The sequence below is a fragment of the Prionailurus viverrinus genome, chromosome B1 (assembly GCF_022837055.1).
Source record: "Prionailurus viverrinus isolate Anna chromosome B1, UM_Priviv_1.0, whole genome shotgun sequence".
NCBI lineage: Eukaryota > Metazoa > Chordata > Mammalia > Carnivora > Felidae > Prionailurus > Prionailurus viverrinus.
The window spans coordinates 184,855,187-184,882,331 of record NC_062564.1 but is presented as its reverse complement, the minus strand read 5'-3'; the positions used below and the strand labels follow the sequence as shown (position 1 = coordinate 184,882,331).

General features: G+C 35.4%; 1 protein-coding gene across 4 annotated transcripts in view; it reads left to right on the top strand.

Moving 5' to 3' along the window:
* Positions 1–27,145, top strand: part of TBC1D19 (TBC1 domain family member 19) — a 152,347-nt gene that overhangs the window by 65,622 nt on the left and 59,580 nt on the right. For all 4 annotated transcript variants that reach the window (XM_047857045.1, XM_047857048.1, XM_047857047.1 and 1 more), the window contains 4 exons: positions 6,096–6,134; positions 7,829–7,941; positions 19,848–19,922; positions 23,306–23,368. In XM_047857045.1, coding sequence (XP_047713001.1) covers positions 6,096–6,134; positions 7,829–7,941; positions 19,848–19,922; positions 23,306–23,368 — 290 coding nt within the window. The remainder of the gene's footprint in view (positions 1–6,095; positions 6,135–7,828; positions 7,942–19,847; positions 19,923–23,305; positions 23,369–27,145) is intronic.

Sequence of the window (27,145 nt, the reverse complement as noted above, 5' to 3'; positions counted from 1 at the left end):
TTATTGAATAGAACTCTGTATGTTGCAATGATCAGAATTCAGCTAGATTTTGTATTTTTGTTTGAAGGTCTTTAAAGTAATTTTTGAAAAGTCATTAGACATATATAAGTCAGTTTTTTTGGCAAAATCCTCATTGGCAGCACTCATATTTACATTTACTGGCCATTACCATCTATTTTTATTGTTTGTATCATCAAGTTAATTGAATACTGATATTCTACCTAGTATAAATTTAGGGTATAAAATTAGTATCTTTTAAATATTAACCAAACAGAAAATTTCCTTAGCTTTTATTTTTTTGTGTGCATAAATACAATGTGTTTTTCATAAAAGATCGGATTGGTATTTAGCTATAATCAACAGGAAGTAAAAATTGACTTAAAATATGGGAGGCCCATCTTGTGGAATTGTTCTAGTCTTTCCTCTGCACTGGCTAGCTGTGTGACTTGAACAAGTCACTTTACGTTTCTGGACTTGCTTCTTTCTCTATAAAATAAGGAATTTGGCTATTTCTTATTGTTAATAATGATTATAAACCTAATGAACAGTCATCAAGTACATTACTATGTGCTGCATGTGTATTATCTCATTTTAACCCTAGCAGCTCTAGAAAGTATGTATTATTACCATTTTTAAAACTTTATTAATGTACAATGCATATAGAAAAGCATAGGGGGTGCTTGGCTGGCTCAGTCGGTAGAGTATATGACTCATGATCTCTGGGTTGTGAGTTCAAGCCCCATGTTGGGGGTAGAGATTACTTAAAAAATTTTTAAAAAAAGAAAGAAAGAAAAAGTACATATACTATAAGAGAATGGCTCATTGGATTTTTATGATTTGGGCACACCTATTAAAATACCACCCAGATCAATATACTGAGGCTCCCTTCAGTCTTTATCCTCTTTGTCAGAAATAACCACTATTCTGATTTCTAGCAGTATAGATTAATTTTGCCAATTCTTGAACTTAATATGAATGGAAGCATATAGTATCTACCCTTTGATGTTTGACTTCTTTTGTTCAATATTTGTGAGATTCAACCATATCGTTTTATGTATTTGTGGGCCATTTTTTTTGCATGATAGTCGTTCCACTGTATTAACATACCACACATTTATTTATCCCTGCTACTGTTGATGAGTATTTGGGAAGTTTCATGTTGGCGGCTGTTACAAACAAGGCTGCTGTGAACATCCTAGTATGTTTCTTTTGGTGAGCACGTGTATACTCCTCTGTTGAATACACACCTGAAAAGGCAATTTCCCTCTCCCGAGGTTCACATAAATTCATTTTTAGTAGATAACTGCCAAAGAATTTTCAAAACTGGTAGTACCAGTTTATACTTCCACTAACAAGGTATGAGAGTAGAAGCTGTCTCATATGCTTGCTAATGCTGGATGTATTCCATCTTTGTTTTAGTCATCCTAGCGATATATAGTAGCACTGCATTATGGTTTTAAATTTTTTAGTATTGTGTAAGGTAGAAGTATTACTATCATTTTAAAGTTAAGAAGTGAAGATGTTAAGTACTTGCCCAAGTTCACAAAGCTAATAAGTGCTAGAATCAAGATTCAACACTAAGCAGTCTGCCTCCAAAGTCTGCTGCCTCCCCTCCTGATCCCTTTGATAGTCTTTTCTTATTTTATAAGAAGATATCAGACATCTTACAGAATAAGATATTGCTATAGTTTGAATGTTTGTGTCCTCCTGAAATTCATATTTTGAGGTCCTAACCCCCAAGGTGATGGTACTCGGTGAAGTCTCAGGAAAATGGTTAGGTCAAGAGGGTGTGCCCTCATGAATGAGATCAGTGCCCTTGTAAAAGAGCTCTCTAGCCCCTTCCACCATGTGAGGACACAGAGAAAAGTCAGCAGTCTACAGCCCAGAAGAAGAACTTCACCACAACCCATCATGCTGGCACCCTGATCTTGGACTTCTAGCCCCTAGAACTGTAACAAATAAATTGCTGTTGTTTATAAACCAGTCTGAGGGTTTTTTGTTGTAGCAATCTGAACAGATTAAGGCAGATATCCTATTTTCTGTTCATGGCCAGTGATAGCCATATACAACAAAAGGAAAAGGAAATAATAATACAACCTTGGATGATATTTATGTTTTTTACTTTTAAATTATCCTTAAGAATTGCTTAAAGTTGTTCTAAACTCTATAGTAGCTATGCTTTAGAAGACCCAATATTTTTCTTAATCTAGAGTATAGTTCTTTCTTCTTTGATTCACAAACGTGAGACCCTGCTAACGGCCAGGGACTAGTGAACACATAGATGTGACATAATCTTTACTCTTAGGGAAGGTATAGTAGAAATACAGATATAGATAAGACTCAGTGTGGTATTTGCTATTCTTGCATACAAGGGGCAGTTGGAGCAGAGGAAGGAGCACTTATATCTGCCCAGAGGAGATTGATAATCTCTTTAGTTGATGTATTTATTTTTACTCTCTACTTCTCAAAGCAATACTGCTAGAAATTGGGTTAAATTGGTGTCTATCCAATGAGATTGATTTCAGTGATATAGTACTTGGATTTTTACATGATTTGAGAATTGCTAACCAACAGTATTACTTAGAAAGAAGAACAGGGTTACAGATAACTACTTTTGCCTAGAATTCATTGGTATTTTTAATGTTTTGGTCTATGTCTGTGGCTTTGGTCAAACCGGAACTGTGCTGCTAATGGTTTGAAATATTGCCAATACTTGTGTCTGGCTAGAGGCAAGTTTTATATTTAGGATTAAGTGTACTCTGACTTAAAGACACTATATCCGTCTTTAAAAACCTGTGTCACCTATGTTTTATCAATACTCTTAACTCAATTTTCATATTTGAGGTACATATCCTACTTACTAGCTTAACAGCTTTTACATAAATAAGAGTCAGGAGAAAAATCCTTACCTTCATAATATGGAATCCAGATTTTAAAATAATCTAAAGTTAGACATATCCATTATTCCTACAAACTCTCATGAATATTCATTACTTTAAATACACATATGTACACATCTACATACTTACAATGGAAACCATGTAGAAGACTCATGCTAGAAGGATAAGCAAGATCAATACTCTTTCATAAGGCTTTTTGATAAAGGGGGGGGGGTCATGTGTTTGATATTATTGCCTGAATATACATACTAATGAACTTATGAGATGGGATTTTGCTGAATAGACATTTTCAACAGTTTATTATTTCTAAGAGAAAAAGCAGCTTTAGTTGGCTCAGCATTTTCTGAAGTGTGTTCCATGAAGCATTCATCAGATAGATGTCCTATGAAACAGAGAATCTTATTGCTAAATAAGGTTTGAGAAAGGCTGTGTCATATACATTTTTAAGATCTTTAGTTTGTGTCACTATCTTTAAGACTATGAGAAATCCTAAGTAAACTTCTAGCTTAGAATCTCCCCAATTCATTTCACCAGAGCACTTTTTTTCCCAAGCAAAATTTACTAATATAGATGTATTTATTAACGTAGTCAATAACAGCATAACAAGCATTTTTTAAGTAACAGATTGGAAATTCTGGTTCTGACTTTTTTTGGCCTCTCATTCTTGGACTAGAAAATAGCACTTACAAAGCAAAGTCATTGTATGTCACATCATTGAATAGTTAAATTCTATAAAGAAGTTTTTTTAAATTTTTATTTCCTACTACTTTTAGTGATAAAGCACTATTACCATCCAGTAGTGTCATCCATTTTTACAAGAGACAAGAATTGGCTGACAACATTTGATTCTTTGGTCACTGAGCTTTGACAGTTAGAAGCTAATGGCAGCTAATTAAAATGAAACTGGTATTGTTATTTTATATACAGGCTTTGGAGTAAATATATTCAAATACTTTAGTCATAGAAAATGATTGTGTGTTGGCAGTCATCCCAAACGCTTTACTTGGTCATTGTATAATCTGCTCAACCTCAGAGCCATTAGGAATAAAATAAACTAAAAGAATAGAGTACTCTGCTTCAAATATTGTATTTAGTAAAACCAGCTTTATGGTAATTTTTTAAATCTAAATAAAATATCTAACACTGAAAACATTAACACATGGAAGAATGAAGTAGAGTACCATTTTATATTGGTCAGCTGGGCTGACCCCGGGGATCACAGAACAGGCTTTTTAGAAAACTGCGTTAAAATATGAGGCCAGGACAGGTCTCCCTCTCCCTCAATGCCCAGGTCTGGCCACCAGCAGGCCACTGAGTTCAGATAAGAGCTCTGAAGTGTCTAAGCACGAGCATTCTGCTCAGGAGGGAATCAAGTGCCAAGATGGTCACCAGGTTGCCGGGAGACCCAGGTTCTACTTACCCAGACAGTCACTTGTTAAGTTCATGACCCTTAACACACCATTATCCCATTTGTGAGAAAAGGCGAACTAATCACTGTTGTAAAATCTAACAAATCCAATTAACAGCTCCTCCTTTGTCAGATTGTGAGTAGAGGAAGAAAGGAAGTTGACAAACGGATTTTCTCTGAGATGGGGAGGAGAGCTAAAAGTTTTCCCCTTATAGTGTCAGTATCCTTTTCTTTTTTTGCTCTTAATTTTTAAATAACTTATAGAAGTATAGTGTACATAGTGAAAAGGGCACAAATCATAAGTATACGGATCAGTGAATTTTTACCACGTGAGCACACTTATGAAACCTCTGACTCCATCAAGAAATAAGAGTATTACCAGCATCCTAGAAGCCTCCAGGCACACCTCCAGTCTCTGCCACCTCCGTGGGTGACAACTATCCTGACTTTTTTAAAAATTTAATTTATTTTACTTAATTTTAATTTACATCCAGGTTAGTTAGCATATAGTGCAACGATGATTTCAGGAGTAGATTCATTAATGTCCCTTACCCATTTAGCCCATTCCCCCTCACCACCCCCCCAGTAACCCTCTGTTTGTTCTCCATATTTAAGAGTCTCTTATGTTTTTGTCCCCCTCCCTGTTTTTATATTATTTTTGCTTAACCTTCCTGACTTCTAACATCATAGGCTACTTTTGCCTATTTTGTACTTTATAGATATGGAATCATACTGTTGATGAGTTCTACTGTTGATGATCAGCTGAGTTGTTCCCACTATTTGGTTATTACCATTATTGCTGCCATGAATATTCTAGTATATGTTCCTCGGTGCACATATGCGTGCATTAAGGTGTACACCTGAGAGTAAATTGCTAATTGTTCTAGGATGTGCATGGTTTTCCAAGTGGCTGCACTAATTTACATTCCCACCACCTTTGTACAAAAAGTTCATTTGCTCCACTTACTTTGCATTTCGAATTGGCAGGCTTTTCATTTTAGGCGTTATGATGGGTGTATATTTCATAACGGTTTTCATTGTGTTTCTCTGATGACTAATGTGGTTGAGCCTCTTTTCATAACTTTACTGGTCCTTTGGGTCTCCTCTTTTGTAAAGAACCTGTCACATATTTTGCCTATTGGGTCAGATAGTTGTCTGTCTTTACCAAGAGTTCTTTACATGTTCTGGATACAAGTCCTTTGCCAGAGATGTGTATTGCACAGATACTCTCCCACTCTGTGACTTACATTTTCACTCTCAATGGTGTCTTTTGATAAAGAGAAGTTTTTTTTTTTAATGTGGTTTAGTTTATGAGTTTTTGCCATTATGATGGGTACTTTAAAAGCAAATCTTTGTTTCCCCCATATAATCTTTTAAAATGGCATTTGTATAGTGGGATTTTACCTATAATAGCATTAAGGCTTTATTTTTTTAGCTATGCTTTCATGGCAGATTAGAGCAGCAGTAGGGCTTTGCAAATGAAGCTGTCAAGAGGAGTGGACCTTTTTTCTGTTGTGAAAAGATATTCTGTTTTATTTTAACAAAGGAAAATTAGTTATCAGTTTCTTCTTCTGATTAAATGTACTTAACTCCCTTTTAATTTCCATAAACTTTAAACAACTTACAAAAAAGATTTTTCTATATATAAAGGTAAATATTCTTATAGTTTTATACAGAACCATTCAGCTTTAGAAATAATTAACAGTATCAATACCAGAAAAAAATATAACTATGTTGTTACAAATGTGGTTGATCATACTTGTGTCTAATAATTTTATCATTTTTAGAACTTTTTGAAAATGAGCATGTACGTATTGGACAAAAAGGTAAGCTTTTGATTCTACTAATTATGATTTCTGAAAATGAAACAGTCTTAAGTAAATGTCTGCATCATGTACCTCCAACTGAAATTCAATCTCTGGAAAGCTAAAAATCTAACAAAGTGTACTATTTAACTATGTAGGTAATATAATGGGAATCTTTATAAAGAGGAGGAATGCATCATTTTGGCTTCATCAATAAATGTTAGATAAAGAAGAACACAGATGGTTCACTAAAAAGGAAATAATAAATGCAGACACACATTTCTTCGAAAATGTGAGCTTAATCCATTCAGCAGAATTTCATTTTAAAATCAGAGAGGAAGGCTGTCTCTTTCATGCGCCCACACACTTCTCATTAGCGTTAATTGGAATATGCCCCTGCATTAGGAGAAGCTGTACTTCTCAATGACTGTTCACAATGGTAAGACTTAATACCCAAAGCGGCCCTTAGTGTTCTGGGGAATAATTTTTTCCCTATCTTTTGAAGATTCTTCTCCTTGTTTTTATAAATCTTATTTTGTCTTTGAAATGTGAAGTGCAGATAAGTCTTTGTGTCAGAATGTACCTTCTAGGGCGATTGTCATGTTCTAAACTCCATACTTCAATTTTTCAAAATAATATTTATTCAAGACATCATCATTTTTTACTCGTATGTTTGACGTTTTCATTAAACAGAGTTGCAAATTAAGGAACATGTCTCATTTCTTTTTTTTTTTTAAGTTTATTTTTGAGACAGAGAGAGACAGAGCATGAACAGGAGAGGGTCAGAGAGAGAGGGAGACACAGAATCTGAAACAGGCTCCAGGCTCTGAGCTGTCAGCACAGAGCCCGACACGGGGCTCGAACTCACAGACAGCGAGATCATGACCTCAGCCGAAGTTGGACACTTAACCAACTGAGCCACCCAGGCGCCCCATGTCTCATCTCTTTTATATGATCCCTTTGTTTCTTTTGGATATGTCATTTTCATTTAGTACAAGTTTTTCCCATTTTCTTTTAAGAAGAAAATAGAAGAAAATAATACATTAGACAAATATCGGCAGTTGTCTGATATGTCTTTTTTTGCTTTTATTTTTGTTTTGTGTGTTTTGAGAGAGCCTTTATTTTCAGACTTAATAGCTGGTATTTTCATTAAAGAAAATAAAAACGAAAATGAAAGCAAAAGCATAATATCTTAATTTTGTGAACTTGGCTGATTATAAAGAGCTTTTGCCTTCTTAAAAGATTATTAGTTCTTTTCTGTTTTTAGTTCTTTTTAAAAAAAAATCTCCCTTTTCTGTTGATTTTGGGAAATAGCTAAGAAGTCATCGAATTCTTTATAATTCTTAGCCATAATACTTCAAATACCATAGTACTTCAAAATACTAGAACATTCCTGACTTAGAGAATATGCCTAAGAAATTTATGTGTCTATATCACTAGTTTCAGATCCATGGAACAAAGTGATTTCAAAGTACCTACATTAAAAATTTTTACCAAATGGGGTGGGAGGTAGAGGAATTTCGGACTCAACATGTATAGGGCTGTAAACAGGGCCACATCAAAATTCAGAGAGTACAAGAAGGCTGTCAAGACGTGATGTAATTATGTTAGATATAGAGATGAAATATTAGCTTCCCCAAAGATTTTTAGTTAAAATATTTCAGTGTTGTCTACATTATGAAATTTGTAATGAGATTTTACTCCACTTTTGACAGTTCTAGCAGAACAAGATAGTGCCGCTGCTCAACAGTATATCAGACAAGGAAGCCCCACAGCACTGAGAGCGGAATTATGGGCTCTCATTTTGAATATTTCCAGTCAACCTGAGGTAAGAGTCAAAGAAGATAGGCTAAATTTGAGCTCATTGACATTTATTCTTCAACGACCAGTGATTCACATTGGTTTTTTTTTTTAATTTTCTAAATGTTTATTTATTTTTGAGAGAGAGAGAGAGGCAGAGTGTGAGCAGGGGAGGGGCAGAGAGAGAGAGGGGGACACGGAATCCGAAGCAGGCTCCGGGCTCTGAGCAGTCAGCACAGAGCCCAATGTGAGGCTCCAACCCACGTACTGTGAGATCATGACCTGGGGCAAAGCTGGACCCTAACTGACTGAGCCACCAGGTGCCCCAGTAACCAATTATTCAAAATAGAAATACTTTTTTTTTTTAATTTTGGTTTCTTAGCCTTATATATTTACCCCCTTTTCATTTACAAAAATCACTGTAGTTTTGAGTTCTAAGACAAGATTAACATAGAATATAATCACTGTGTGCTTAACATAGAAGTTTTTGTTGTCGATAATTAGTTGGATATTTTCAACTTATATGTACAAGAACAGTAAATAAAATTTTAAGAAATGGAGTCTGCCAGTGGAGATCAGTGAAGACATGTGAAAGAACTGGGATATTAGAATAAGGAGAGATAAAGGACCACTCAGTATATGTAAATGAGCGCTTTCTCCCTACAGTTGCTTTTGAAACATGCACTATTTTTAGGGTTCTAAAAACTGACACATTATGTGGCAATATTAGTTTTCTTAGTACAGGAACATTTTATTTTAGGAAATAAAATGAATATGAAGAGAAATCACCAACAGGCAAGTAACAGATTCAATAAAGAACAATTATATAAAACATTGATTCTTTTTGAAAAAAAATTGTTGTTTTGCTTAAAGCCCATTGATCGTATAACCCATCCATTTAAAGATTTTCAATAAGTAGCAAACTAATAGCTCCCTAGGCTAGTGGTTAAAAGCATGGGTTTTGCAGGGGACGCCTGAGTCAGTTAAGGCATCTGACTCTTGATTTTGGCTTCGGGTTATGATCTCATGTTTCATGAGATCAAGCCCCACATTGGGCCCCACGCTGATGGTGTGCGGCCTGCTTGGGATTCTCTCTCTCCCTCTCTCTGCTCCTTCCCCACGTGCACAAGCACTTTTCTCTCTCTCTCAAAATAAATAAACTTAAAAAAAAAAAAAAACTTGGGTTTTAGAATTATATGGACCTGGTTTCAATTCCAAGCTTACTTAAAATGTGCCATTGAGTGAGTTAAATTTCTTGAAACCTCAATTTACCCATGCTGAAATACAGGTAATAATATTTATATCATAAGGTGGTTATGAGAATCAAATGAAAGGATATCTATGTCTTCTAACACAGTGCCTGACATGAATGGTCAACATTAATGATAGTAATAAAGTAATACTTACATGTTGCATAGTTTTCTGTTATAAATTAATTGTAATTTAGAGTAATGGTTTTTAAGAAAATCAACTATTCATATTATTATAAGAAGTACACCTGTGACTTCTGCAAATTATGTTACATGTGTGCTTTTCTGTGTATGTGTGTGTTTTAAATTTCCCTCTGTGAACATCACTGTCAAAAATTACTTGCTTCCTTTCTGAAAGAATAAACCTTGTGATTGAGTTCCAAGAAGTTTTAGACCAAATGATATTGGTATCTTTTGTGCGACCCTAGAAGTAAGTTTACAGAACAGAAGTGAGTGTACATTGGGCATTTTGGGGGAGAGTATCAACTCTTGGAGAAGAGATGGTAACTCTTGTTGATCTAACTGTGTAGGCGACCTACCAAGTTCACTCATCAGGAGCTAGATTGACAAAACTTGTCTCTCCAGAGGAACTACTTGCTACTATTTTAGAAACAAATTGAGAATTTTTCCAGAAGTATCATCCGAGAGGGGCACCTGGGTGGCTCAGTTGGTAGAACATCTGCCTCTTGATCTCAAGGTCTGAGTTCAAGTTCCATGTTGGGCGTGGAGACTACTTAAAAAAAAAAATAAATAAGTGTCATCCTAGAATAAGAATAGTAATCCCAATTAAATTCCAATAAAAAATGTTTGTTTATTATAATGTTCACAGGCAGTTTTCACACTTGAATTTTGGAGCTAATAGTCATCTTAATTTTTTTTTGTTTATTTATTTTGAGAGAGAGAACGAGCATGAGCAGGGGAGGGTCAGAGAGACAGGGAGAGAGAGGATCACAAGCAGGCTCTGCACTGTTAGCACAGAGCCCAACTCAGGGCTTGAATTCACAAATCATGAGGTCATGACCTGAGCTGAAATCAGAAGTCGGACGCTTAACCAACTGAGCCACCCAGGTGTCCCGTCATCTTAATCTTTAAATGCACAATGGCAAGTCTGGAAATAGAAATTAATAGTTGCAAAAAAGAAACCTTGATTTCATTGAATAAAACACTTTCCATCACTTTCACTTATTTTCAGGTGTAAAAGTATGACCTCAACAAACTAAAGCAGTTCCAAAATAATTGTTGTAGGTGGTAGGTACATTGGGTGGGTGGGGTGGGAGGGAAGAATAGTTGTTTCTTATCAAGAATACTTTATCAAAACTTTTTTTCAATCACTTAAAATAAGCAACACATAGAAATGCATCATAATTGAGGAGTTACAGAGATAAGTGGAATATTTCACATTTCACACCCATGAAGATATTTTTAAAAATCTTATCTCAATAGATAGACTGGATTTAATGCTTTAAGTTCCTAGTAATTAATTTATTTCACTAGGACATTATTTACTTCAATTTTTTTCTCTTATTAAGGAAATATGTCATACATTTAAAAAGATTGCTTTTGGGGGCGCCTGGGTGGCGCAGTCGGTTAAGCGTCCGACTTCAGCCAGGTCACGATCTCGCGGTCCGTGAGTTCGAGCCCCGCGTCAGGCTCTGGGCTGATGGCTCGGAGCCTGGAGCCTGTTTCCGATTCTGTGTCTCCCTCTCTCTCTGCCCCTCCCCCGTTCATGCTCTGTCTCTCTCTGTCCCAAAAATAAATAAAAACGTTGAAAAAAAAATTAAAAAAAAAAAGATTGCTTTTGTATATTTTCTTATATGCAAATCTCTAGGTGCCTATCAGGATATCCATATTTAGTAAACATTAGCCCTATTTTAAATTTTTTTTGCTTAATTTAGTTTGCTAAAGAATACTGAAAATTCTTCTCTACTTTGTTTTAGGTACTTGCTTACTGATAAAATAGCCAGGACTAGTATTAATTAAAATTTTCTTTAGTGAGTTCATAAGTTTCTCCACAACCTTCCCCAGGTCAATAACAATGCCTGACCTTCCTAGATTTTCCTGGTCAGGTCATTCAGTCTTCATAGTGCCCGTTTCTGACTTTCATTCTCCTCAACACTTCTTTTCAGAGTCTTAGCAAAACGCCTCATCTTCTCCTTCCTGGAGAAAACAGAAATCATCATAAGAGACTCGCTCAGATTCCTTCCACCACATCTGTAAACTTCTTTGCATCAGCACCTGTGCTTGCTTCCCGTACTTTTATTGCGAAACCTTCTGAAAGAAAAGTCTGTGTTGGAGGCATCCACTTCCATTAATTACTCAGTCTACCATGGTCTGGCATACACCCCACTACATGACTACAACTGCCATGGCTAAAGTCACCAAAGAACAGTGGACACATTTTAGTCTTTACGTCTACTGTGTTTGATACTCTTGCTGACTCTGCCCTTGAAGTATTCTTGCTCTTTAATTTAGTTTGCCCTGTTTTCGTAGTTCTTCATTCTCTTTCTTTCTTTCTTTCTTTCTTTCTTTCTTTCTTTCTTCTTTTTCTTTTTTTTTTCATGTCCATTTTGAGTTCCTTTGCTGGACCTTAAGGGCTTGTATTTGTAAGAATTCCATTTTGATCTTCTTTTCATTCTGTACTACATGTTGCCTGGCCTGTCTTACTTACAGGTCACTTATTCCCTAATGGCTTAGACTCTGGGTTCAGCCAAACTCTCTCTTACGCCTAAAACTTTAATTTCCAGTTGCCTACAGAACTCCAATATGTGTTCTGAAATTATGCCAGACTCCTGATGCCTAAAAGAAAAGGCATAATTACCTCGATGCGTTTGTGGTCCTTCAAGAGATGCTGTTTTATCTTTCTTTGCTCCCTGCAGTTCTCATCCTGAAAAAACCTCCGCGGACTTTTGTCTGCTTGGAAATGCCTACTCTTCTTTTAGATGCAGCTTGTTCTGTCACCTTCTCTGAGAAACCTTCCCCCCATTCTCTCCCCTACCTTGTCTTCTCCCAGCTCCATCACCACTACAGTTAGACACCTTTTTCTCTCTCTCCTGTCATAACCAGGGCAGGAACAAAGGCCTAAAGACACAGAAACACATACCATACTTCTTCTTTTCTTTTTTTTTTTTTTTCTGCTAAGTTTCTTTCTTTATTTTGAGAGAGAGCATGCAGGAGGGGCGGAGAGGGAGAATCCCAAGCAGGCTTTGCATTGTCAGTGCAGAGCCCAACATGGGGCTTGAACCCACGAACCGTGAGATCATGACCTGAGCCAAAACCAAGAGTCGGACACCTGGTCCGACTGAGCCACCTAGGCGCCCCACATATACTATACTTCTTATTCATTTGGCTGCTGCAGTTTCTAGGTCGAATACCTGAGGACAAGGATTGTTTTTCCTCTTCACCATCTGTAAATGTCAGTATCATGTACAGTGTCTGAAAATGGTAGGCTCACATAATGTTTAATGACCTACAAAATGTTAGGAATGTTCTTTGGAGTCTTTCATTTCCTGTGAGTATATTTCCTTTTTTCTTTAGTTAAAGAGTGTAAGTCTGCATAAAGTACCAAACAAATATATATACTAAAGTGTAAATATTCTCTGATGCTGAAAATTTGGGCTACTTTGTTTTTCAGAGATGGCTTTTTATAATTATAATTTATTACTCTTAAATATCTCTATTACTGGAGCTTAAAAATATCCTGTTATATTATTAGTAATCATTGCATTTTCTAATTGCTTATATATTTTATAGACTATAATTAAAATATTAATATAAAAATCATCGTTTATCACTATAACATAGTTATAATTTCAACTTTATTATCCGTGTTTTTCTTTCATTTTATATGGATAAATTACACCAAAAATTACTGAAACCAAACATCCTAGATTGGAATTAGGAGGACTAGATGAGTCACTAGCCAGTTCTGTAAGTTTGGCTAAGACAGTTAACTTGGCCAGATCTCATTTCCTTAATGTTCAACTAAGGCAGATAGACTAGATATTTCCAAGGTACCTTCTAAGTCTCAAATTCTCTGATTTGTTTTTATTTTTCTCTTAATTAAAAGTAGATTTTTGTCAGTAGCACTGTTACATGCCTAAAGTTATAGATGTTAAGTTATTCACAGCACTTTGAAGATATACTTCTTTATGGAAGCATACTGCACTAAGATTAAAAATTTAATGACTTTCTTTTATTGAAATATTTATTAGTTTCCTAGCATTGGTTATGAAGGGTATTTATCATTAATTTATAATAAAAAACATTACAAATATGATTACAAATTACTACTTAGAATAGCAATTAACATGAAATTCCCTATGGGAATTTGTAAATTATAGGCAATAATGTAAATATGAATACATGTAGGTATGTAGTGGTATTTCATTGTTGTTTTCATTTACATTTCCCTCATGACATATGATGTGGAACATCTTTTCATATGCTTATTTCCTATTTGTAAGTCTTCTTTGTTGAGGTGTCTATTGAGCTCTATAGCCCATTTTTTAATTGCGTTGTTTGTTTTCTTGTTGAGTTTTAAGAGTTCTTTGTATATTTTGGATAAAAGTCCTTTATCAGATATATCTTTTGCAAATATTTTTTTCCTGGCCAGTGGCTTGTTTTCTCATTTTCTTGACATTGTCTTTTGCAGAGCACAAGTGTTTAATTTTAATGCAGCCAGCCCATCCATTATTTCTTTTTATGGATCATGTCTTTGATTATATCTAAAAAGGCATCACCATATCTAAGGTCATCTTGGCTTTCTCCTGTATTATCCCCTATGAGTTTTGTAGTTTTGCACTTTACATTTAGGTCTGTGATTTATTTTGAGTTACTTTTTGTGAAGGGTGTAAGGTCTGTATCTAGATGATGGTGATGATGATGATTGCATGTGGATGTTCACTTGTTTTATCCTCCTTTTTGTAAAGATTGGTTTTTGGTTTTTGCTCCCTCATATTTCCTTTACTTCTTTGTCAAAGATCAGTTGACTGTATTTATGTTGGTCTGTTTCTGGAATCTGTTTTGTTCCATTGATTTGTCTATTCTTTTGCCAATACCACATTGCCTTAATTACTGTAGTTTTATAGTAAGTCTTGAAGTTGAGCAATATCAGTCCTCCAACATTGCTCTTCTCCTTCAGTATTGTGTTGGCTATTCTGGGTCTTTTATTTCTTGATATAAGCTTTAAAATTTCCTCTTTCTCCTTCAGTATTGTGTTGGCTACTTTGGGTCTTTTACCTCATGATAAAAACTTTAGATAATCAGTTGGTCAGTATCCACAAAATATCTTCCTGGGATTTTGATTGGGATTGCATTGAATCTATAGATCAAGTTAGAAAGAATACATATTTTGTATCTGTATACAAGATACAAGATATGTATTGACATACTGATTGACAATATTGATTGTATTGACATATGATTGACAATATTGATTCTTCCTATCTATGAACATGAAATATCTCTCCACTTATTCAACTTTTCTTTGATTTCATTCATCAGAATTTTGTGGCTTGGCTCATGTAGATCTTACACATATTTTGTTAGATCTATATCTAAGTTGAAATTATTCTCTGGGGGGCTGGTGTAAATGGTATTATGTTTTTAATTTCAAATTCCCCTTGTTTATTGCTTGTATATAGGAACATGATTGCCTTTTGAATATTAACCTTTTTATCTTGCAATCTTGCTGTAATTGCTTATTAGTTCCAGGAGGTTTTCTTTGTCAAATCTTTTGCGTTTTCTACATAGACAGTCATGTCATTTGCAAACAAAGACAGTTTTACTTCTTCATTGTGAATCTGTGTACCATTTATTTCCTTTTCCTGTCTTATAGTAGCTAGAACTTCCACTCTGATGTTGAAAAGGAGTGGTGAGAGGGGACATCCTTACCTTGTACCTAATTTTAGGGGGAAAGCTTTGAGTTTCTCAGCATAAGCATTATGATAGCTGTAAGTATTTTTGTAGCTATTCTTTATAAAGTTGAGGCAGTTCCCCTCTATTTTTAATTTATGAGAGTTTTTATTATAAATGGGTGTTGTATTTTGTCAAATGCTTTTACTTTTTCTATTGATGTAATCATGGTTTTTTTTTTCTTTCTTGTTAACCCATGATGTGATAGATTACATTAATTGATTTTTAAATGTTGAACCAGCTTTATAAACCTGTGGTAAATCTCATGTGGTCCTGGTGTACCGTTCTTTTTATACATTGTTGGATTCAATTTTGCTACTCTTTTGTTAAGGACTTTTTTTTTTTTTCTGTGTCCATGAGTGATATTGGTCTCTTTTCTGTTCTTGTGACATTTTTGTCTCTTTTGGTGTTAGGGCAATGTTGACCTTATAGAATGAGCTAGGAAGTATTTGTCCACTTCTGTTTTCTGACAGAGATTGTAGAGGATTGATAGAATGTCTTTTTTTTTTTTAATCTTTTTTTTTAACGTTTATTTATTTTTGAGACAGAGAGAGACAGAGCATGAACGGGGGAGGGTCAGAGAGAGAGGGAGACACAGAATCTGAAACAGGCTCCAGGCTCTGAGCTGTCAGCCCAGAGCCCGACGCGGGGCTCGAACTCACGGACCGGGAGATCATGACCTGAGCCGAAGTTGGACACTCAACCGACTGAGCCACCCAGGCGCCCCTCGAATGTCTTTCTTAAATGGTCGGTAGTGAACCCCTCTGGGCTTAGTACTGTCTGTTTTGGAAGGTTATGAATTATTGAATCAACTAATAGATATAGGCCTATTCAAGGTTGTCTGTTTCTTTTTTGTGTGAATTTTGGCAAACTGTGTTCTTCATATAATTGGTCCATTTCACCTAGGTTATAAAATCTGTGGGTATCCAGTTGTTTATAGTACCACTTTATTATCCTTTTAATGTCCAAGGATCTGTAGTGATATTCCCACTTTCATTTCCAATATTAGCAGTCTGTGTCCTCTCTCTTTTTTTCCTTATTAATCTGGCTAGAGGCTCATCAGTTTTACTAATCTTTTCAAAAAACCAGCTTTGGTTTTGATGATTTTTCTCTATTGATCTTCTGTTTTCAATTTCATTTATTTTTGCTCTAAATATTATGATTACTTTTTTCTGCTTACTTTGGATTTAATTTGCTCTTCTTTTTCTAGTTTCCTAAGGTGGGAACTAAAATTATTGTTTTTAGATTTTTCTTGTTTTCTAATCTATTCATTCAGTGCTATAAATTTATCTTTAAGCACTACTTTCATGCATCCCACAAATTTTCATAAGTTGCATTTTCATTTTCATTTAGTTCAAAATATTTTAAATTTATCTTGAGAGCTCTTATTTGACCCATGTGTTATTAGAAATATGTTGTCTAAGTATTTGGTTATTTTTCAGTTGTCTTTCTGTTACTGATTTCTAGTTTAATTGCATGGTGATCTAAGAGCAGACATTGTGTGATTTTTATTCTTTTAAATTTGTTATGGGTGTCTTATGACCCAGAATGTGGTCTGTCTTGGTGAATGTCCCATGTTAGATTGAGAAGCATTTCCATTCTGCTGTTGTTGGATGAGGTAGTGTATGGATGTCTATTATATCCAGCTAATGGATGGTGTTGTTGTATTCAACTTTATCCTTATTGGTTTTCTACCTGCCGAATCTGCCCATTTCTGATAGAGAAGTAATAAAGTTTTATTTCAGTTGGACATTTATGGTTTATTGAATAAATGATGCTGATAAGTAACCATCTTTCTGAAAGAAAACAGACCTTTTGCTTATCATATGTAAAGATAAGTTACAAGTAGATTATAAATATTTAAATAAAAATAGTAATTTTAGAAAAGATAGAAAAATATTTGTATAAACATATGGTAAGGTAGCCTTGCCTAAGCAAAAAACAAACAAACAAAAAACCCCAAAGCTATAGGAAATTTTTAAAAAGTTGTCAATGTATACCATAAACAAGAATCAAACACTTTTTTTTTGAAGAAAAAGTATTTGTAATTCAAATGACAAAGCATTAATCCTCATTATAAATAGACTGACAAATTAATAAAATAATTATAACCTAATAGAAAAATGTTATGAAAGGCAAATCATTGAAGTAGAAATTCAGATGCCCAGTAAACAGATGAGAGGATGTTCACCTTTATTGTTATTTGGGAAAGTGCAAATTAACACAACAATAAGACACCCATTTTTCATCCGTGAGAAAGTTAAAAGAGGTGAGGATATAGGTAAACTTGTGCATTCATGTGTGGCTGGTGGGAATCTGAATTGATGATTTTTGGAAAATGGTTGGGCAAACTATAGTCCAGCTAAAGTTATGTATAACCCTCAGCCTATAATCCTTTCTTTGTCAATGTATTCCATAGATACGAAAGCACATGTGCGTAAGGATATTTATTACAGTGTTATTTGTGGTGGCAAGCAACTTCAGTATCCATCTACAAGAGAAAGATTAAATAAATTATGGTCGGTCTTTGGCACAGCTTTAAAAATATTACAGTGTATTTAGCTATTAAGAAGAAAGACAGATGTATACTTGCTAACATAGAGGGATGACCATGATATGTCTAAGTTAGAGAAGCTGAATGAGTATAGTATGATTCCAGTTTATGTTAAAAAATGACAACCAAAACCCTTACATATAATTATATATTTGTACAAATGTGGAGAAAGCTATGGAAGAATACAAATTACAAATAATGTTATAAATACAACACAGATAACATTATTTTCTTTGGGAAAGCAGAATGGAAAAAGAAAGGATTATTAAACTTTTTCTTTATCCAGCTGTAGATTGTTTCACTTTTTTTTAACAGTCATATATCGGTTTGTGATTTTTTATTTATTTTATTTTTAAACAGAGACATAACTCTGAATTTCTTAGCTTTTCCATCCCCGTTGCTAGGAAATATTAGAGTATAATGCTAGGCTCTTTGCCAGTTGTCAAGGGTTGGTATTTGAATTAGGTACTATTCCTATCTTTAAGAATGTTCTTTTATTTTAGTGAGAGAAATGGATTCAATAGGTACAATGGAAGTTAAAATAATAAAATAATTTTGCCTTAGTTAATAAATCAAAACATCATAAATAAGAGGAAAGTAAGATTTTTTTTTTAAATTAAAATTAAAATGACTAAAAGTAGGTAGTAAATCTCCAGATTATCTTTAGGCAAAGAGCACTTTCACCGAAGTCAGAGCACTCTGCATTAAGCATCTTTCAAGACTAAGAAATTAATTTCAGGGGCGCCTGGGTGGCTCAGTCAGTTGAGTGTCTGACTCTTGATTTTGGGTCAGGCCATGATCCCAAGGTTGTGGGACAGACCCCCGTGTCTTGTTCTCTGCTGAGGGTGGAGTCTACTTGAGATTCTCTGTCTCTCCCTTTTCCTCTGCCCCACTCCCCAGCTCATTCACTCTCTCTGTCTCTAAAAAAAAATCATATTTCATATTTCAGGAAACATAGGGTCATATACATCCTGCCAAGGCAGGTACACGCAACAGATACTCTTTGTCCCGAGCAACCCTGTCCCACAGCTCTTACCTGTCTGAGGGAATATCTTCAGAAAGAATCATACAGATTGGCGTGTACCAGTGGAGCCAAGCAGTGTTTGGATATGGGCAGAAACTAAGACTAAAGTGCCTAAGAGATGTTTGGAGGGATTTGGAGGAACATAAGGGTCAGCTAAAACAATGGGTTGCTATTTCCATCTGAGTTGTTTTTAAGATGCCACTTGATCCTTACCTTCATTCTTGTTGTTGTTGTTGTTGTTGTTGTTGTTGTTGTTGTTCTTCTTCTTCTTCTTCTTCTTCTTCTTCTTCTTCTTCTTCTTCTTCTTCTTCTTCTTCTTCTTTTTAATTAATGAATGTCCTGACCAACTATTAACCTGATGCTTAACTGGATTACAGTTTCAAGCCCTTCCTCCTTTTTCCCCTTCTTCCCTCCTTCCATAGTTTTCCTTTCCTATCTTTTTCTCTACTTTCCATCTTCCCTCTCTTTTTTCTATGTCTTATTCTCTATTAAGTTAAACATTGCCTAATCTTTTCACTGTATACAGTTAATCAGATTTTATAGTGTTATGGAACCATATTCTGATATTAAAAAAACTGACTTCTTTCGTATGCTCTGTGATTGTATTTACTAGCAGAGATGATTTGTTATGTTTAACATTTTTATTTTATGATAATTTAGGCACTAGAACAACAGTACAGAGTAGTCCTTCTGGGGTTTTTAATAGCTTCTACGGCCAGGTTTCCTTGGATCAAATCTCACTACCTTTGTGGCCTTGGACAGCAAGTTACTTTTTTCTCTGGGTCTGTTTCTCAAATATGAATGGGAATAATAATTTTTAAAATTGGAATAATAATCACTGAACTATTTTATTTTGTTGGTATGGGATTAAATGAGTTAACTCATGTGTGGTGGGCAAACAGTTTCTGGCACCTAGTAATTAATAAATATTTGCTATTAAAGTTAAATTACAGCTGATTAATTTGGGAAACATTGAATACCCACCAGGTGCTCAGATCTTATCCTAAGTGATGGGATTAAGTATATTTATTAAGTGTCTATCATTAGCTAGGCATGGAGAATGTAGTGAATAAAATAAAGCCCTCTTAGAGTTCATAATACTGTTAATGATTATTACTTATTAAAATTTGAGGCTGACTCTATAAATGTGATTGACCTTTAATTTTATTTGTTTGTTTTACTTTTAAATCTAGGATATCTTATATTATGAGCAGCTCAAGACCAATGTGATACAACATGACCTTTTGGTGGATAGTCTAATCTATAAAGTAAGTAAAAGTGTATAGTTTTTTTTCATTTCAGAAATACCATTTAACAATTACTGAGAGTCTTGAACATGCAGGGCCTGTATTTTGTATGATAATATAGATTAACCTTGAAAAATAATTGTAAGTGGTCATTGTACTTGTAAATTTAAGGTTCATCTTCAAAATTTGTAGTCTCCAGTAAATATTATCCTCTTTCCTTTTGAAGTTGTCCTCATGATACTTTCCTGGTACTCTGATTTTTTTGATTAAAAGAATGGTAACATTTCTTATTCCTATAAATTCAAGTTATCCACAGAGACCAAATAAAAATGCAACTGAAAGGAAAATCAGACTATATTTTTCAGAGTCAAAATCAGACTGATATTTTTATCTTATTTATCATGATTCTTTAGGGCCTACTTGTTTATTCTCTTGTATTGAAGTCTTTTTTCATTTTTAATTTTTTATAGTTTCTAGCCATATGGTTAAGCACATCTCAAGTTTCATGATCGGGATACACTGAGTTTTTGTGTCCAAGCATCTGATACCAAGTTGAGGGTTGAGATGTTGATGGTGTAAGCATGATATAGGATATGACTGATTCTGGATTAATAATTGGGCTATTGAAAAGACTTGTGTATTTTTAATTTAGAACTTGTAAGATAGAGAAGGAGGGCATATTAGTTCATCTGTCAGGAATGGGGGAGAGAAAGTTACACATGGAGTATCTGAAGATTTTTGTGGGTGGAACGTGACCAAGGTTAATAAAAATAGTAGCTACTAGCATTTAATGACTGTTTACTATGTGCCATACAGTGTTCCAAACTCTTTATGTAAATTGTTTAGGATCCTAAAAACTACCCTTAACAGTAGCAGATACCAGCACTTAGGTATCATTTATAGATAAATGCATTCCCCCCGGCCCCCCCCCCCGGGGGGAAAAAGCCTTACATTCTGTAAAATCATGCATTAAAGATAATAGAGCTTATGGGAAAAATAGGATTGAGGTAATTTTGCAACTTTGTAACCAGAGTACTAACAAAAACAATTACTGCTAGTTTGGAAGATGCATTAGACAACTCAGACAGGCTGCTCCTACAGAAGCTATTGAAAATGTACAAATATAATAAAGTAGAAATGCTAAACTAATGCAGACGGAAGTGGTGTGCTGGGCCCCTGGGGCTGCTGTGAAGGTGGGCACAAGAGGGAGTCTAGCAGCTAAGGGACGTGCAGGGCCAGGGGTATGGCTCTCTGCAGAGGGATCCCCTTGTATAATCATTCGTTTTGAATTTTCTGGAAATACGATTATGAGGTCTCATGCCTGTACAGCAGCTGAGCTGAAGGCATTTTTTCTTTGTTGCTGAAGGCTGTAATTCTACTCTTGCCATCCTGGCTCCCCTGTTTAAAAGAAAAGTTGCATGTGAACCACCACAATTTCCATGTTGTAACAGACAGCGTTCCCTTACCCACCAGCCACATGTTGACACGCGTTATAGCAAAATAGGAAGTACTGTTATTTTACTGTTTTATAGATGAAGGAAGTGAAGAAAGATTAGGGAAATTAATTAAATTCCCATATTAAGTAGCAAAGCCAAGATTTGAATGGAGGTGATTTGACTTCACAACCATACTTTTTAAATCACTATTCTCTACAGGAAGCAAAGTCTTGACTCTCTCAGAAGTTTTATGTAGATTTGGATCACAGGTACTATTGTTAAGTTTAAGGTCAAAGAGTCGTGCTCAGGGGATTATTTTAGCAACAGCGTAAGAGATCTTTTGGACTTTAAGACCTTTCAACCTCTTTTCTATTCAAATGAAAGAAGCCCAAAAAGGGAAGAAGTTCAGAAAATCAGGGAGTGCTAGCTGAGGATTCTCTTTGCTGCGAACATGAGTTTCAGTTTGAATCAGTAAAGAAAATCTGTTGTGAGAAAGAGGTAACCAGTTTGTATCTGAGAAATGGATGTAAGTTTTGGTAGAATCAATCCTGACTGTCCACAGCATGAATATTTTTAGGAAGATACCTGTCTCTGGTTGTTCTGACTTGTATGTGTTGAGCTTTGCTGATCTCGTTGGAGCAACTCCAAATGTTATTAAAGTCAGCTTTTAAGGGAATGGGCATTTAAGATAATTATTTGAAATTTCATGACAGTTTCATATGGCAAACACTAATTTTTAATCTATCTGAAAATAAAGTAAGATTATGTTAGTGGTTAAAAGAATGAATGGAACAAGGCAGCACTAAATTTGGAACATCATTAAACCTTCCCTAAGCTAAATTATTAAATGGTTCTCTCTGGACTATATTTTTTTTCCCACAAAAGTTGTGTGGTAGCCACACCTTCTATAGTTTTCCATCATTTACTATACCAGTGTTTCTCAACCTTTTCTTTATCATCAACTCCCTAAAGAGAAAACATTAATTTTTCTCTAATATAAAAAAATTAAATACCAAAGAATAAAATTTTGTTGGACAGAGACAAGCTTTGGAGGTCCATAAACCATTATAATATGTAAAACTTTTTGGCTTCCGAGAACTAATTCTCACCCCCTTAGGGGCAATATCATCCCCTCTGCCCATGTTGTCTTCTGATAGAAGACTAGCCTCTTTCCTCTTAATTTGTGTCTTTATAATTAACTTTTTCTAGACTTAGAGCGCATTCACGCCTTCCAGAGGCATCCATGACCCATTTCCTCCTCCCTTAATGGATCCTTTGCTCAACAGCCTGGTTGAAATTTGTAGACTGAGCAATATTATCTTGGATTTCTTTAATATTTCTTTGTAACTGTTCCCATATTTTTACTGTGTGTGTATTCTTGCTGGTAAGACTATAGACTTCTTGAAGATAAACATTTGTTTGGTGGGTAATATGCAATGACTTGCAAATGAATAATCACAAAGGGGTGGAAGATGTTTGGTATTTCAAGGGAATGTCAAGAATGTAAACTTGAACAGTAGAGGATGATTTGGGAACTAATTTCGGGCCAGATTGTTATGATTACTTCTGGATGTTATGATTGTATCTGTTTTTCCAACATTAAGACACTTAAATACTAGATTTAAATAAGATTAAATATTAGATTTAAAGAAGATAAATATTGAAATAAATAATCCGGAATTACTAATGGAACCTAAAAGGTTGTAAGCAATTTGAGGTGTAATAATGTGTCACATATATTAGTATATGTATAAAGTATATAAAGTATACTTATATACTTATAAGTATAAATTACTTATAAAGTACATATAAAGTATATTTATAGCAATGATGAAATCTGATTGAGACATTTATAATCATACATAAGTAAGATCATTGCAGTATTGTTTCTAGATATTGCATTTATATCATAGTACTATAGACCTATACCTTTAGGTTCTTTTCAGGACTCTCTACCTTTAATTATAGGATGTGAAGTTGACAGCAAGCAATGATGATTATTATTTTGTATTTGAAGACTATTTATATCAGGTAAGTTGAAAAATCAAAGCGTCTAATGTTCTTGTTTTAAGTGCTCTAACTCAGCATACTTTAGCCGAATTCTCTGTTGTTAGCTGAATTCTGCCAAAATTCAAGCCATGTTCATTTTTTAATCAAATGTCGTTAAGTTTATTTATTTTTTTTTTATTTTTTTTTCAACGTTTTATTTATTTTTGAGACAGAGAGAGACAGAGCATGAATGGGGGAGGGGCAGAGAGAGAGGGAGACACAGAATCAGAAACAGGCTCCAGGCTCTGAGCCATCAGCCCAGAGCCTGACGCGGGGCTCGAACTCACGGACCGCGAGATCATGACCTGGCTGAAGTCGGACGCTCAACCGACTGCGCCACCCACGCGCCCCAAATGTCGTTAAGTTTAGAATCAGGTTAACTTTTTTTCTTATATGGGATTGGGTGGGAGAGTAAGAGTTCTCAAGTGAGTGCGTGGACTGTTTGTTTTGGTCCTATCTGCTAGCACAAGGACAGGTACAGGCACAGATTCTTAACCTAGGGGTCACATTCATGCTGAAGCCGTCCCACGGTGTTTAGAAACAACATTTTACATGATACTTTTCTGTTAAAAGTATTGAATAAATAATTAAACGTTTTGAAGTCAGTTTGAAGTGTCTTGATTACTCTTTGATCACCTCACATGCTGATGTTGTAGATGTTCGGGTCCTTACCTAAGTCTTTTTTATATCCAGTGAAACTAAAACATCTTATTATAGGTAGAAAAGAAGTCATGATATAGAATTGTGTAGATGATATTCTTTGTTTTTTTTAAAGATCACACATCTATATTAATAATTTGATTTTGAGTGTCAAAATAAATGCCATGGAGAAGATACCTAGTTTTCACATAGTAATATCAGCTTGGTTAAATATAAATCAGTTCCAGCTGTTTGGATTAGCAGATTTCTGTCGATGATAGTGGTGGTAGTGTGCATCTGTTTAAGAAAAAGATAGAGTAAAATAAGAATTTCTCAAGTTTTAATTAAGTATTCATTCCCAGAACTGAAATCCAAAGACTTCATTTATAAAATTAATATTTGTAATAACCTAAAAATAATTTTAAGAGAACTTTAATGATTTCAAATATGTGATAAAAAATAAAGACCTAAAGTTCCATTTTAATATAAAAATAGGTATTAAAATTTAGAAAACACAAACGTCTGAATTTATTTACTTATGTGACTGATATGTACCCCAGCGCCTAATTGTTAGTAATCAGTAAAATTTCAAATATACAGGTAAAGTTAATGATTCGTTTATATATTAGTGTTATTTTACTGACAACCTCTAACCTTAAGAAAATTGAGTGGATATGATCACTTTTGGAATGGCAGCATAAGGAGCTCCATGGAACCATTGCCAGCAGAAAAACCCTAACTAGTGAAAATTATCTTAGGAACAAAAATATTTAGGGGCGTCTGTTAAGTGTCTTACTCCTGATTTCGGCTCAGGTCGTGATCTCACGGTTTGTGGGGTCAAGCCTGCGTCTGCGCTGACAGTGTGGAGCCTGCTCGGGATTTTCTCTCTCCCTGTCCCTCCCCTGCTCATTCTCTCTCTCTGTCTCAAAATAAACAAATGTTTTAAAAAAGATTTCAGGTGTCTGAAGACAGTCCTAAGGTAATACATCAAGTCAGAAAAAAAAAAAAAAAAGATTCAAGAAAGGCTACTAAATCCCAGTAAGAACCGTCTCTGTCACTTGAGCCATGACATGCTCTCTGCCTCCCCTTGCCCCCAGATCAACGTGACAGAAGCTTCAGTTCATCTGACCGTGACCTAGAAGATGGGGTTACCTTCCCCTCTAACTTCCAGTCAAGGGCTACAGTGTCTCTACAGAAAGTGTAGGTGGCCAGTTTTTCTCATATCCTTTAGCTCTTTGTTGCAGATGCGAACTTCCAGAATATTGCTGGCAAGAAGTCAGAGGCTCCCTTCTTCCACCTAGCCTCCACTCTCAGGCAGGCCTCCGCTCCAAATACGCTACCTGCTCTCAACAGGCTGAATATACCTCGCCCCGGTTTGCTCATGGAGTGGCAGTTCCTCACTGAGAGAGGCAAGCTGAGAACACCAGATGTTCCTGTCCCCAACCAGAGGTTACTGGGGGGAGAGTCTCTCTCTCTCTCTCTCTCATTCTCTCTCTCAAACATTAAAAAAAAATGGAACGTGGGAAAGTGCAAGCCTGATGGGGTTCTCTAAAACAATGGAGATTTTAATAATAGACGATTAAGAGGAGGCAATTAATTTCATACAAGCAACTAGCTAAACCAGAAGCCACCTTGTTTCCCAGAGAAACAGAAAGAGACAGCTAAGAAAAGTCTTGCTGGGGTTGAAACATGTTTCAAAGACTGGCCTCAAAAATGACTTCTGTAAAGGATTCAAAATTCAGTGGGATCAGACTGGTACAATTTATGCCTCAGGATGTTGTTAAAAACAATAGAGCAATCACCTGTCAATCAGTAGAGCCTAACATGTGGTTGTGATACCAACAGGGGCAGAAAGCTTAGCAGAGGGGTCAGAGAAAGAGACCATTAAGGAGAACCGTGCTAAAACCTGTGTCATCGAGGAGTGACTGTCCACGCAAGACTGTGCCCTCTAAGATACATCAGAGGTTGCACACTGGAGAGAAATAAGCGTCAATAAAATGTTCCAACCAAGTCAGTAAACAAATAAGTAAGCAAACTCAGCTCTGATGGAGTCTCATTTATTTTTGCTTTTGTTCCTTGTGCTTTTGGCATCATATCCAGGAAATCACTGCCACGACCAATGTCAAGGAGATTTTCTCCATATATGTATTTTTTAAGTTTCTTTATTTTTGAGAGAGAGAGAGTGAGCAGGGGAGGGGCAGAGAGAGAGGAAGAGAGGGAGAATCCCAAGCAGGCTCCGCGCTGTTAGTGCAGAGCCCAGTTCGGGGCTCGAACTCACAAACCGTGAGATCATGACCTGAGCCGAAGTCGGACGCTTATCCAACGGGGCCACCCAGATGCCCCTCCATGTTTCTTCTATGAGTGTTATGGTTCAAGTCTTAAATTTAAGTCTTTCATCCATTTTAAGTTCACTTTTGTGAGTAACATAAGGTAGGGTCCAATTTCATTCTGCATTGTGATTATCTGGTTTCCGAGCACCATTTTTTGAAGTACTAACCTTTCTGCATTGAATATTCTTGGCTCCCTTGTCAAATATATAGGGATCTACTTCTGTGCTCTTGATTCTCTTCCATTGGCCTATGTGTCTGTTTTTATGCCAGTACCATATGGTTTTGATTATTGTAGCTTTGAAGTATAGTTTGAAATCAGGAAGTGTAATGCCTCCAGCTTTGTTGTTCTTTCTCAAGATTGCTTTGGCTATTCAGGATCTTTTGTGTCTCTATACAAGTTTTAGGATTGGTTTTTCTATTTCTGTAAAAAATGCCATTGGAATTTTGACAGGGATGGCATTGCATCTATAGATGGCTTTTGGTAATAGGACATTTTAACAATGTTATTTCTTCTGATGAATTAGGGGTATTTTTTCATTTGTGTCTTCTGCAGTTTCGTTCATCAAAATCTTACCGGTGTACAGATCTTTCATCCACTTGGTTAAATTTATTCTTTAGTATTTTATTGTTTTGGATATTAATGTAAATGGGATTGTTTTCCTTATTGTTTTCAGATGCTTTGTTCCTAGTGTATAGAAATGCAGCTGCTTTCTCTATGTTGGTTTCTGTTTCCTGCAACTTTACCGAATTGGTTGATTAGTTAGCGCTAGTGGTGTTTGGTGGAGTCTTC